General features: G+C 58.0%; 2 protein-coding genes across 4 annotated transcripts; both read right to left on the bottom strand.

The window, feature by feature from the left end:
* Positions 1 to 227: 227 nt before the first annotated feature.
* Positions 228 to 5413, bottom strand: PYCR1 (pyrroline-5-carboxylate reductase 1). Of its 2 annotated transcripts, XM_060133547.1 has the most exons (8): positions 4655 to 5413; positions 4125 to 4249; positions 3803 to 3873; positions 2914 to 3093; positions 2455 to 2676; positions 2183 to 2275; positions 1865 to 2028; positions 228 to 1043 (listed from the first exon to the last, which is right to left on the bottom strand). In XM_060133547.1, the coding sequence occupies exons 1-8, from the start codon at positions 5140 to 5142 to the stop codon at positions 878 to 880; spliced, it is 1509 nt and encodes a 502-aa protein (XP_059989530.1). In that variant the 5' UTR covers positions 5143 to 5413; the 3' UTR covers positions 228 to 877. The 2 variants fall into 2 exon arrangements, with proteins under 2 accessions (XP_059989530.1, XP_059989531.1); XM_060133548.1 differs by lacking the exon at positions 2455 to 2676.
* On the bottom strand, positions 4125 to 9094 carry MYADML2 (myeloid associated differentiation marker like 2). Of its 2 annotated transcripts, XR_009537474.1 has the most exons (2): positions 7946 to 9094; positions 4125 to 4249 (listed from the first exon to the last, which is right to left on the bottom strand). XR_009537474.1 is itself a non-coding variant. In XM_060133550.1 (1 exon), exon 1 carries the CDS (start codon positions 8930 to 8932, stop codon positions 8009 to 8011), a length of 924 nt encoding a protein of 307 aa, XP_059989533.1. In that variant the 5' UTR covers positions 8933 to 9092; the 3' UTR covers positions 5561 to 8008. The 2 variants fall into 2 exon arrangements, 1 of the variants encoding a protein (XP_059989533.1); XM_060133550.1 differs by lacking the exon at positions 4125 to 4249 and having other exon boundaries at positions 5561 to 9092.
* Between the last annotated feature and the right edge of the window lie 2936 nt (positions 9095 to 12030).

Below are 12030 nucleotides of genomic sequence, written 5' to 3'. Positions count from 1 at the left end.
CCAGTGCCAGCTTCCAGTCATGCCTCTAGTGACTGAGGACCCAGAAACCCCCTCCCCCTCTGCTCATTGGAGACTCAGCCCCACCAGCCAGACTGGCTGCGTTGGAATGCAGGGCTCTGGGCCTGTGGGCTGCTGGCTCAGCCTTCAGTGTTACATCGGACAGCAATGACCCTCTGGCACAGGTCTGGGCCTCCCTCCACAGGTGGTGACAAAGTTAGAAGTCAGGACACTGGGGCTGAAAACGAATTTATTTAACCTGAAAAGTCAGAGACAGAAATGACAGCATCTGTTGGTTGGACCAGGAATGGGAGATGATGGCCTGAGTGTATTGGGGCCTCGGGCGTTCAACCATCTGAGGAGCCCTTTTCTCAAATGTCACGCTGGCCAAGAACCATGGGCCCTTTTGCTGGATTCCAGGGACCCTCTGGCCCTTCCCACACTGAGGAAGGAGTGCAGAGTGGAGAAAGGGCAGGAGTGGGATCAAGCTCTCTCCTTGGCTGGGCCTTCATGGTTGGGGTGGGGTGGGTCGGGGGGGACCTTGACCTTTGTACTCAAGCCCAAGCCAGCTGACACTGGGTGCTGAAGCCCCCCAAGCCCTGGAGGAAGGTGGTCCTGACCTGGTTTGGGGCAGAGGAAGGGGGAGGCTTAGGTCAGAGAATCCTTCCTTGTTCTGGACCAGGACACACTTGGGGACCATGGAGGTTCCCACTGGGAAGTGATGTGCCCCCTCCCTGGCTACAGCTCCACTGACCCAAGTGGATCAGAGCCACGGGGGATGTGAGGACATCCTGTGAGGCCTGGGGCTAGACACTCCCAGCACAGAGCTCCGAGCCCAGGAGGAAAAGGCAGAGAGTGGCCTGCGGGCAGGTTGGACACCTCAGTCCTTCTTGCCTGCCGGGGCCATGCTGCGGGGCAGCAGCTTGGAGTGGCCAGAAGGGGCCAGTAAGGTGCCGGGAGGGGAGTCCAGCTTCACCTTGTCCAGGATGGTCTTCTTGATGGCAGCTGGTGAGACCTTCTCCCGGTCGGCCACGGACTGCAGCTCTCTGGGGAGACAGCGAGGAGGGCTGTGTCCAGGGCTCCGCCTCCTTCCGAGCCCAGGGGTCCAAGTGGAAGTGGCAAGAAGTGCACAGCTCCCAGCACCTGCCAGCCTAGGGTGCTGCTGTGCTGTCACTCCCACCTTAGGGCCTTTGCCCCTGCACTTCCCGCCACCAGCTACCTCTCCCCTAGATTGCCGTTCAGTGGCCTCTCACCTCATTCAAGCCAGCTCAGGGTCACCGAATCTACCAGCAGCCCCCCAGACACTGAGCCCTCATGGCCCTGAGCACGGGACACATGCCTCATCTGTCTCCCCCGCAGGTTGGTGCCAGGAGAGCAGCATTACATTCTAGCCTCACTGTCAGGCAGTGGCAGAGAAGCCTGTGGGCTTGGACTGGAGGGCAGGTAGGGTGGTGAGAAAGAGCCCTGTCCATCCTGGAGGCCTGTCCATCCCCTGCTCCTTGGATTTCTTCGGCTCTCATGTGCTGTCGTTGTGCCAGCGCCTCCTGTGCTTCTAACTCTCTCTGTCTCCCCGGCAAGGCCAAGAGGAATGTATCATCATCAGCCCCACAGAGGTGCCCCCTGGTCTGCCTCCCTGGCTTGGATGACCACCCCAGTCTGAAGGCCACAAGTGATGAAATCACGTGCGGAGCCCAGCGTGGGCCCAGAGGGCCCCTCTTCACAGGATGATGGAGAGTGGTGAGGGATGCTGCACACCGCCACCCCGGGGAACCTCAGGGCTCCCCGCACCCTACCCGCTGGTAGGCCAGAGCTTGATAAACATCTGGTGAGTGAATGACTGAGTGGGCAGGCAGCAGCGGGGGCCCACCGTGTGCGGATGCAAGAGGCCTCCACGGCATTGATGAGCAGGGAGCGAAAGCCCCCGCTCTCCAGCACGTGCAAGGCGTGGATGGTGGCCCCACCGGGAGAGCAGACGTTGTCCTTGAGCTGGCCTGGGTGCTGTTCGGAGTCCAGTAGCATCTTGGCGGCCCCCTGAAGCCAGAGAGGGGGGCTGAAGGTTGTGAGGGTACTGCTTCCAGCCCCAACCAATGCAGCACCCACTGACTCTCCACCCATCCACCCCAGAGCACCAGTCTTGGTCCTGGTAAGGAGTGGCCCCCACCAGAGGGTCAGGAAGAACACTAACCAGCAAAGCCTGGGCCCCGAGGCGGACTGCCAGGCGCCTTGGAAGCCCCATCTTCACACCCCCATCAGCCAGTGCATCCAGGGCTGTGAATGCCTGCAGAGAGAAAGCACCTAAGCTGCTGTCCCAGGGCTTTCCTCCATTTCCTCTAGGCAGTGGTTAGTCCAGCAGCTCTGCCCGCAGGGGCCCAGAGCAAGGAGGAGGGTGGAAGATGGGCAGACATGCCCTGAGATCCTGGGGACTGCCTACTGCCCCCGCTCCTCCCCAGTCCTCACATAAGCTGGGCCGCTGCCGCTGAGTCCCGTGACAGCATCAATCAGGTCCTCCTCCACCTCCGTGCAAAAGCCCACACTGCTCATGAGCTGCTCCAGGAGCCTGCCATCCTCCACCTGGGCGTGGGTGCCCGTGGCATACACAGTGGCTCCTTCCCGCACTACGACCGGCGTGTTGGTCATGCAGCGGATGACTTTGGGGGCCGGCTGGAACGCTGTCAGCTTCTGGGGGAGAAACTGGCTGTGTGTCCATCCCAGCCCCTTGCCCAGCATGCTGTGCTGGGTGCGGGTGTGAACATGCTCACCCAACTGAACGCTTCCTGAGTTCTGTGAGCTATACAAACACACCCATTCCAAAGATGGAGAACCAGGTGTGGAGCACGCCAGGGCTCCTGAACCCTCTGCAGTGCACACTTCCACCCCATCTCCAGACCCCGCCGGACCCTGACCCGTAGTACCCACCTTCTCGATGGAACTGATGGTAACACCAGCTGCACAGGACACCACGATGTGCCGATCCTCAATGTCGGCGGCAATCTCATCCAGGATGAAAGGGATAATGTGTGGTTTCACCGCCAGGAAGAGCACATCACTGTGCTGCACGGTCTCCTTGTTGTGGGGCGTCAGGTTCACCCCCATCTTCTGCAGGGAGCGCCAAGGCAAGCTCAGCCTGCTGTATGTGGCTGGCTGGCCCCCTTAGTATCCCCGCAGGCCGAGAGCCCCTCGTGTAGAACAGCACAGAGGATGATGGGAACGTGGGCATGGCAGGGCTGGGGGCTCAAGGCATGGGGCTCTGACACCATCTAACTGCCCTTCCCACCCAAAAGTGGAGGAAGCATCCTGATCTGGAAGGGCGGACAAGCGAAACTGCATCCAAACCACAGTCCCAGCCCACCCCACCTAGGGCTGCAGCCCCCAAACCCCTGACCACCTCGTCAAGTGCGAGTGGTGGTGTGGATAGTGGTCTCAAGCTGGTAGCCTGCCCCCACCCTTGGACATGGAGCCCTCACTCAGCTATGGCAAACTGAAACTGTATTCAGCCCCCAGGTGGTCTCTCCTGGCCCCCATACTGTGATCCCCTGTGGTGGTCCACTTGGGGAACCCCATTCCTGACCACCAGTGGCACATGTGCCGGTCACCAAGTTCCCAAAAGCATAGGGAGGGGACCCATCTGCAGGCCAGGAGGCAGGGTCTTTTAGATACTCCAGCCCACGGACCCTCTTCTCATTGGCGTGGGGGACTGTGGCATGGTGCCTCCCTCTGGGGCCGCTACTCCTGGCCTTCCAGGGTCAAGGCTATCACACACTGGCCTCTAGAAATACTGACTGGTCACCCTCCACCCTGCACCTACCCTGAGGGCAGAAACAGTGGCCAGGTCCATGTCTGGGGAGCTGGCCATTATCTTGTGGGCAGCCAGGACACCTGTGAGAGACAGAGTTCCTCCCTCAAGGCCAGTCTTGGCGTCCCTCCACCACATCCTCAGGAAGAACAGAAATCGCACCACCCAGGGTAAGACAGCAACCCCTGCCTTACCCCAAACCTTCCAAGGCTACATTTTCCCACAGTGCTCAAATGAGGCACGTTAATGCAGACTCCACCCTCACCTCCCAGCCTGGGGAAGAGTAACTGGCCCACTCTCTCACGCTTGGCCCCTTCCTGGCCGCAGCGCCTACCGGCTGCTGTGAAGCCCTTGGCCAGGGCAAAGGCCAGCTGGCCAGCCCCGATGAAGCCCACGCTCATGGTGTCTGGAGGCCTGCGCCCACTGCCCTCACAGCTGGCACCGTCTCTGCAGGAGCAGCTGCGGGAAGATGGGGCAGAATCCAGAACAAGAAGTTAGGCGGGCAGTGCCAGGCTTGACTACTCCACCGCCGACCGGTGACCCCCATCCCAGCGGGTCTAACTCTCCCCCGCTCTGGTGCCCCCGCCCACCGCAGCGTCCCGACCTGCTCCTGCAGGTCCCAGACAGGGGGAAGAGAGGGGTGAGCCAGCCTCCGGAAAGGGTCGGGAAGAGGCATGGGGTAGGGGGACGCCCCCACGCCCGAGTCCCCTCCCCACGCCCGAATCCCCTCCCCACGCCCACGCTCCCCCAGGTCCGAGCACCCCCGACGCCGGAGTCGAGTGCGCGGACTTGCATTTCCCTCTGCCCAGCGGCACCACCGCCCGCCCGAGCCGAACCCCGACCCACATCTTGGCTCCCAATTACCCAGTTACTCGGTGCGAGTCTCCCCCTGTCCGCAGCTGCGCGCCCGCCACGCGGCACCCAGCGCCGGGGGGCCCCCCGCCCCAGCCAATCCGCGGCGCGGCCGCCCTGGAACCGGCCAATCTGGGGGCGCGGGAGGCGCCGAGGGGCAGTTGCATCATCCGCTCACCCCCGCCCCCTCCCGCTGGGTCCAGTCGCCCCCGCACTCCCGAACCTGAGCCTTCAGTCCCGGCCCCAGCGCACCGAAACCTTCGCCGCCCCCACCCCCATCCCCCGGGACCGCGCCTGAGGACTGAGGGCACCGGGGGAGGGGCGGCAGGAGCCGGGCCCTCAAAGAGTGGCCCTGGGCTAGGGCTCCTCTCTTGGGGCCCTGTCGTTGGACATGGACACGGACACGTCAGGCTGGCGTCCGTGATGGCGTGGCCCTCACTCGGGTTTGGAAACTGGCGACATAGCCCGGACCTTCTCAGAATCTCAAAGCGGGGAGGCATCTGGGAGGTCTAGGTCGGTCCCCCTGAGATCTGGACCCCCTCCTTCCCACCTGGGGTTTCTGCTCTCCCAAGTCTCTTCTAAGGCTCAGGCGCCCTTTGAAAACTGCATGACACTGGGGGCCACTGGCCTGTTACCACGTGAACCTCCTCAAACAGGCTCTCAGGGTGGGTGGTGGTCAACCAGTAGATAGAGGAAGATGACCCCCTAGTGCCCCCAGTTTCCACGGAGCACCCATGTCTCCTGACATCTCATGTGAAGGGTCCGTGAAATTTTTTGACCCTAGGTTTTCCGAAGAAAAAAGCTCTAGTCATCTCCCCGAGGACGCGCTCAGGGCTCGTCTGAGCTGAGTCTGCATTTGGGTTTCAGGATAGTCTGGGGTCCCAGTCAGCAGCAGGGTTAAGGGCAAAGTAAGAAGCATCATCATTGACATCCCATCCCCCCACCAGGGGAGGGGGTGGGGGTGCTTTATTTTTTCGGTTCTGTATCTTAAATGACGACAAACTGTTCTGAAATGTAATTTCAGTGTTACTTGGAATGATTGTGCCGCAGAAGCAGGGCTGTGAGTTCTCCTTGACATAATAATGACCAACATCAACACCACCAGACCACTGTAGTGAGCGTGTGTACGCGGCAGATGTCCAGGCCTCCTCGTATGTTTATTCTGGTGTTCAGTCCTCACCCTCTGAGGGAGGAGCTATAGTAAGATCTGGTCCAAAGTGGACTGTTCAGGGAGTGGCCCAGACTCAAACCCATAGACGCAAACTTGGGGGTCCCACTCCATTTTAACTGACTGTATATAATCAGAGAACAGAGTCCATCCTTTAAAAAGTATTGTTTCTCAAGTGACGACGACAAATAACTCCTTCCTCCAAAGAGCAAGAGTCCTCTGATCCGGGGAGAGAATAGCATGAAGACAATCCCCAGGGCAGCCTCCCGGAGGCCAGTCGACATCTGCCATGCTTATCTTGAGCCCTGGAACCCCTTGCCTCCTCTCTCTCCCCCTCAGGATCTTTGAAACTTAGGCTGGGTGGAGCTCTGGGGGCAGAAGTCCATAGGACAGTGAGGAAATTGAGAGTTGGTGACAGATAACTCATTTCAGAAATTTGATTAGGAAAGGAAGACTGTCTAGGCCTCCCTGTGAGCTGGGAAGGGTGTGGCCCATATGCTCCTTTGGCACCTGGTAACACACTCCCAACCGCCACCCTCCCTCAGCCAGCAGGGCCCTCAGGACGCCTCAGGACACAGGGGTCCCTGCCCCCTCAGGGATCTGCTGCTGAAGACGGGCCTCTCCAGGTAAAGGACCCCTGTGCGAGTACCCTCCCCAGCGGGCGGGCGGGCCACTTCTCTCACACTGTGCATGGTGCCGGCACAGGGAGCCCTTGGAGCCCGGGCCTAACAGCTGCTTGGGCTCTGCTGCCACGGCTGTCGCAGCCCCTCTGCCCACTGCTATGCCCAGGGCCCTTGGAAACCCCAGCGGTGGTGGTGAGGGCCGAGAGCTCCCCACCCCCATCCGCCCCTTGCTGTCACCCAGCTGGGGAGAGGACACTACTTCCTCGGGAGAGCACTCTTACCCCCAGAGTGCCCCAGCCCTCCCGCAGCTGCCTCCTTCCTCAGCCAAGCCCAGTCTAGGCTCTTCTCTGGGAACATGCTGGTGGATGACCCAGGAAGTACAGCTGGCCACCACCCCCTTTGGCTACCACCCCCTAAGCAGAAACTTCTCCGTGCACATCAGCGTTGGTGTTTAGTTCCTGCTCAAGGCCAGGGGCCAGTCTATGGGCTGAGCGGCTCCTGTGCTTCGGCAGCTAGTGCGCTGCTCTGGGCTGGCCCAGTCTGGGTTCTTGAGTGGGAGAAGCTCCCTGGAGTGGGGAGGACAATGGCCCCAGCAGGCCCTCGTGGTTGGCAGCCAGGCAAATGAACACTTGAACAGAGGTGGTGGGCCTGTGAGCACCAGGGTGATGCCTGGTGCCCAGGCTCCATGCCCCAGTGGCTGCCCCAGGCTGGTCCTCTCCTGGGTCAGGGCTGCCCTAGGCCAGCCCCCCGGGGCCCATGGCAGGCACTGCAGAAGCTGCCGCATCGGGGCAGACAGCAGGGGCCCAGTGGTGGCTCCCTGCCTGGGTGGGAACCCGGCTTCTTAGCATGCTGTGCTCTTGTCAGTGTTGCCGCCCCATGGGTCCCTCCAAGCCTGCACTGTCTCCAGCATGATGAGGCTGCCCTGTGTGACCACACCAGAGTCCTTGCTCAGCTTCCAAAGCTGTGGCCGCTCAGAGGCGGCAAGGCGGGGTCCTGATTCCCAGCTCCTCCTCGAGTTGGCACAGATGCCGCAGCAGGGCCCTGCTTGGATAGCTGTCCTTCCAGGGCTCCAGGAACTGCCCCTTCAAGGCTAGAGGAAGCGCAGGCTCACCACGCTCCTTTTTCACACTACTTAGTTTACTCAGCCCAAATGTGGTCTCCAGACGTTTATGGATGCTTGGGGCCAACTTCTTAATCCTAGCCTCAGGGTCCCCATCTGCAAAGTGGGTCACAACAGCACCTGCTTCAAAGTCTTCTCATGTGTTACAGTGGCCAGCACGGAGGCAGGGTGTGCCAGCAAATGAAGAGAGATGGAGAGAGACAGAGAGAGACAAAGACAGAGAGAGAGACGGGGAGAGAGGGGCTGGGAGCTGCCTGGCAGACTCCTTCCCCGTGACCTGTTCTGTCCCCCCTCTGCCCCTCCCTGAGATGAGCTGCTGAGCACTGCCAGAAGCCCAGTCATGGCTCTACTGGCTGCCTCCCTCTGGCTTGTCCCTGGAAGTCTGGGCTCACCTGGGTCCCCTCATGGTGCCTGAGCCCTGGAGAGCAGAGGTGGGTGGGCCGCTGCCTGTCGGGCTACAAGGTAGGCACGAAGCGGATCCTCTGGGAGTAAGCCAGGTCGGCGACGTAGAGGAGCAGGTTGACATAGGTGAAGGTGGCCACCACCAGCTGGCTGTCCCAGGTGCAGCTACCCTTCAGGCAGTCGGGGGGGCGCCCAGGCTCACCGTACTTGGGGTCGAAGCAGAAGACAGGCCAGATCACTGCAGCACTGAGGTAGAGGAGCACAGCCAGGAAGGTATACACCACCACTACATGGTCGAAGGGGCAGCCCAGGCCCCCCGTGTGGCCCATCACGCTCAGGGCCACCACGGCCACTGTGGCCAGGAAGCACAGGCTGTAGACGGCCACACACCACTGGGTGGCCACGTAGCGCCCGTAGCGGCTGTCGTGGACCAGCGCCCCAAATATGATGCAGGCCACAAAGGCCTGGACGATCTTGAGGAGTCCCGACACCGTGGCCATGTAGCTGGCCACCTGGCCTGGCCGGGCCCGGGTCAGGGCCACCTCCGTGGCATAGGCCAGGAAGAGGAGCCCGGCGAAGATGCTGGCTGCTAGGCGGAAGTCCCTGGCTGTGCAGCCCGCGGGCTCGGGTAGGCACTCCAGCTGGGTGAAGTACAGTGGGTAGATGACCGCAGCTGTGGCGGATAGCAGCGTGGCCAGCATGGCGAAGGCTGCTGTGAAGTTTCCCCAGGACAGGTGCAGGCAGCTGTGCAGCCGGGTGAACTCACAAGCCACCACCAGGACCGAGAGCGCGAAGCAGAAGCCCCAGGCGGCCATGCAGAAGGTGCCCTGGACGCCATCGAAGCCGCCCCGGTGGGCCACCAGGCTGAAGGTGGTGCAGCCAAAGGCCAGCTGCAGCACGCGGGCCGTGCCCACAGGCGATGTCACAGCGCCCAGGTGCAGGTACCCACCCCCGGGGGGCTCCATGGTGCTGCCCATGTGGCCGGCCGAGTCTCTGCTTCACACAGTGCCTGGTGGCCCCGGAGCCTGCGGCAGCGGCAGATGCCAGCAGCCTGCAGTGGCAGTGACGCTGGTGACATTGCAGCAGAGCAGCCTCTCCACCGCCTGTGTGGGGAGGGCCGAGGCCCCCCCCAGCTCTATAAATAGGTGACCGTGATCAGAGCCCGGGAATAGCAGCTTGCGTGCCTGTGCCTGTCCCTATCCAGGAGGGACATCTGACCCTTGTGATCCATCGAGCCCCTGCCAGGACCATTAACCCCTTGGCTGCTGGCACCACCCCCACCTCCAAAGCACCTGCTTCTGTCGGTCAGTCGGTGCCACTGCCCGTGGGGGAGGGGGAGGGAGAAGAGCAGAGAGGACCAGGCAACCCAGCTCCAGCAGCTTCAAGGGGGAGGGGCACAGGGAGGAGAGGGCGGCAGTGGGGGATCTGGGAGCCCTGCAGGGCTCGGTTCAGAGCTGGGATGGTTTCAGGACCCCATTGTCATTGTCCCTTGGCCCACACTCAGCTCTGATTCCTGGGAGGTGGTGGGAGAGGGGAGTGGAGATCCTGTGCCCCTCCCAAAGGTGCCCACCCTCATTCTTCTCACATCCCCCAGCCTGACCTGGGGGAGTTAAGTTTTAGTTATTATTTGGGGGGATCATAATGGAGCACTTTACTTGTCCCTCCTAGACATGTAAACACCTAGGAAAAACTCAACTCTCCCAGTTTTAGTCTAAAATATTAAAAATATATGAAATGTTTTTGAAAAGGAAAAGAAATTTTTCTGACTGTAAAAGTAGTACATGCTCAGGCCCAATCAGCACAAAAAGAGAAGGAAGATTGCCAGTGATTGATCTGCCTGTAATTAATCTGCCTGTAATTAATCTGCCTGTAATTCTAGCTCCTAGATTCGACCCCTATGAACATCCCGTGTATACAGTTGGCCCTCTGTATCCACAGGTTCCCTATCCACAGATTCAACCAACAGCAGATTGAAAATATTGGGGGAAAAAAATTCCAGAATGTTCCAAAAACCAAACCTTGAATTTGGCATGAGCCAGGAACTATTTACATAGCATTGACTTTCTATTAGGTATTATAAGTCATCTAGAGATAAGTTAAAGTATATGGGAGGGGAATTCCCTGGCGGTCCAGTGGTTAGGACTTGGGACTTTCACTGCTGTGTCCCTAGGTTCAATCCCTGGTCGGGTGACTAAGATCCCACAGGCCGAGCAATTTGACCAATAAATAAATAAATAAATAAATAAATAAATAAAAATAAAGTGTACGGGAGGATGTGCATAAGTTATACACAAATACTATGCCACTTTATACAAGGGACTTGGGCTTCAGTGGATTTTGGTATCCTAGGGGGTCCTGGAACCAATCCCCTCTGACACTATATATATAGCCTTATGTGTATTTCCCCCAACTTTTCATTTAGGAAAATTTCAAATTTACAGAAGAGTTGCAAAATAGCACAATGAACACTCATATATCTTTCACCCAGATTTAAGAATTATTAATATTTTGGGACTTGCCTGGTGGTCCAGTGGTTAAGACTCCGTGCTTCCACTGCAGGGGATGCAGGGTTCAATCCCTGGTCAGGGGAGTTCCACATGCCGCAGGCTGCAGCCAAAAAAAAAAGAATAATTAATACTTTGCCCTGTTTGTGCTCTCTCTCCCCCCCATTAATAATTAATAATAACATTAATTAATTCTGGAGATATGACAATTCTCCCCTAGATACTTCCACGGACACCACCTAAAAGCAAGGCCGTTTTCCTACAGAACCTGAACACAGCGACCACACTTGGGAAATTGACGAATGATCACCTAATATACAGTCCTGCAGTTTTTCCCCACCTGCCCCCAAACTACACTTTACAGCATTTTTAATTTTTGCACCAGGATCTGATTGGAATTATACATTGCATTTGGCTGTCATGTCTCTCATTTTCCTTTATTCTGGAATAGTCTCTGCTTTTTTAATATTTCATAACACTGAATTTTTTGAAGTGTCCCAGCCAGCGGCCTCTAGAGCCTGCGAGCCACAACTACTGAGCCCGTGTGCCACAGCTACTGAAGCCTGCGCACCTAGAGCCCGTGCTATGTAACAAGAGAAGCCACTGCAATGAGAGGCACACGCACTGCAATGAAGAGGAGCCCCCGCTCTCCACAGCTAGAGAAAGCCCACATGCAACAATAAAGACCCAACACAACCAAAAATAAATAAAAATGATTCTTTAAAAAATAATAATAATAAATAATTTAAAAATTATCAGCTCCTTCTCTGAAAGAGGCCGTGAGAATCTGAGAACAAATCACAACAAAATCATCTTTCCTTGCTTTGCCATTCTAGCTCTGCCAGCCCACAGGGCCCAGGGTAGCTCGGGGTCCCCACCACGGTCTGGGCGGCTGCTTCATGGCTGGACAATGGCGAGGCTTCCTGGACCCTGCCATAGGCTATGCTCCCAATTCTAGACACCAACTCCCAGCTGCTTGGCCACTGGGCTACTTGGTGACAATGTCTTCTGCTCGTGAGCTTTTGCTAACGTGTTACAATTACAGAAACAGAGCGATTCTAAATTGACAGCTTCCCACAGCGTGGAAATATCAACAAAGTAAATTTGGCTGGAAATCACTTAAAGTTCATCAGTAGGGATTGGGGAGTAAACTTGAGCACATCCACATGAGGGACACTTAGGATGCCCTGAAGTCGCCTCATAGAAGATCAGGTAACGTGGTGGGAGATCACAAGGGCAGCGATCTGCGTGAAGACAAAAGGACCTGTGGGCACATGTGCCTCTGAAGAGAGAGAAAGGCTGAGTAAAAGCCTGAGATGCCCCACTGTCACGTCCGAGGCGCAGGGCAGCAGGTGCTTTGGCTCTCCTTTGGGTTTTCAGTGTTTTCCAGTTTTAAAATGAATAGGTACTACTTCCTAAACCAGAAAAAAAGAATAATTAAAAAAAAAATGAAGTAGGGCTTCCCTGGTGGCTCAGTGGTTAAGAATCCGCCTGCCAGTGCAGGGGACACGGGTTCGAGCTCTGGTCCGGGAAGATCCCTCATGCCGCAGAGCAACTAAGCCCGTGTGCCA

The sequence above is a fragment of the Lagenorhynchus albirostris genome, chromosome 20, assembly GCF_949774975.1.
Source record: "Lagenorhynchus albirostris chromosome 20, mLagAlb1.1, whole genome shotgun sequence".
Taxonomy (NCBI): Eukaryota; Metazoa; Chordata; class Mammalia; order Artiodactyla; family Delphinidae; genus Lagenorhynchus; species Lagenorhynchus albirostris.
The sequence above is the reverse complement of the archived record's forward strand: the minus strand, read 5'-3'. Positions and strand labels throughout refer to the sequence as shown.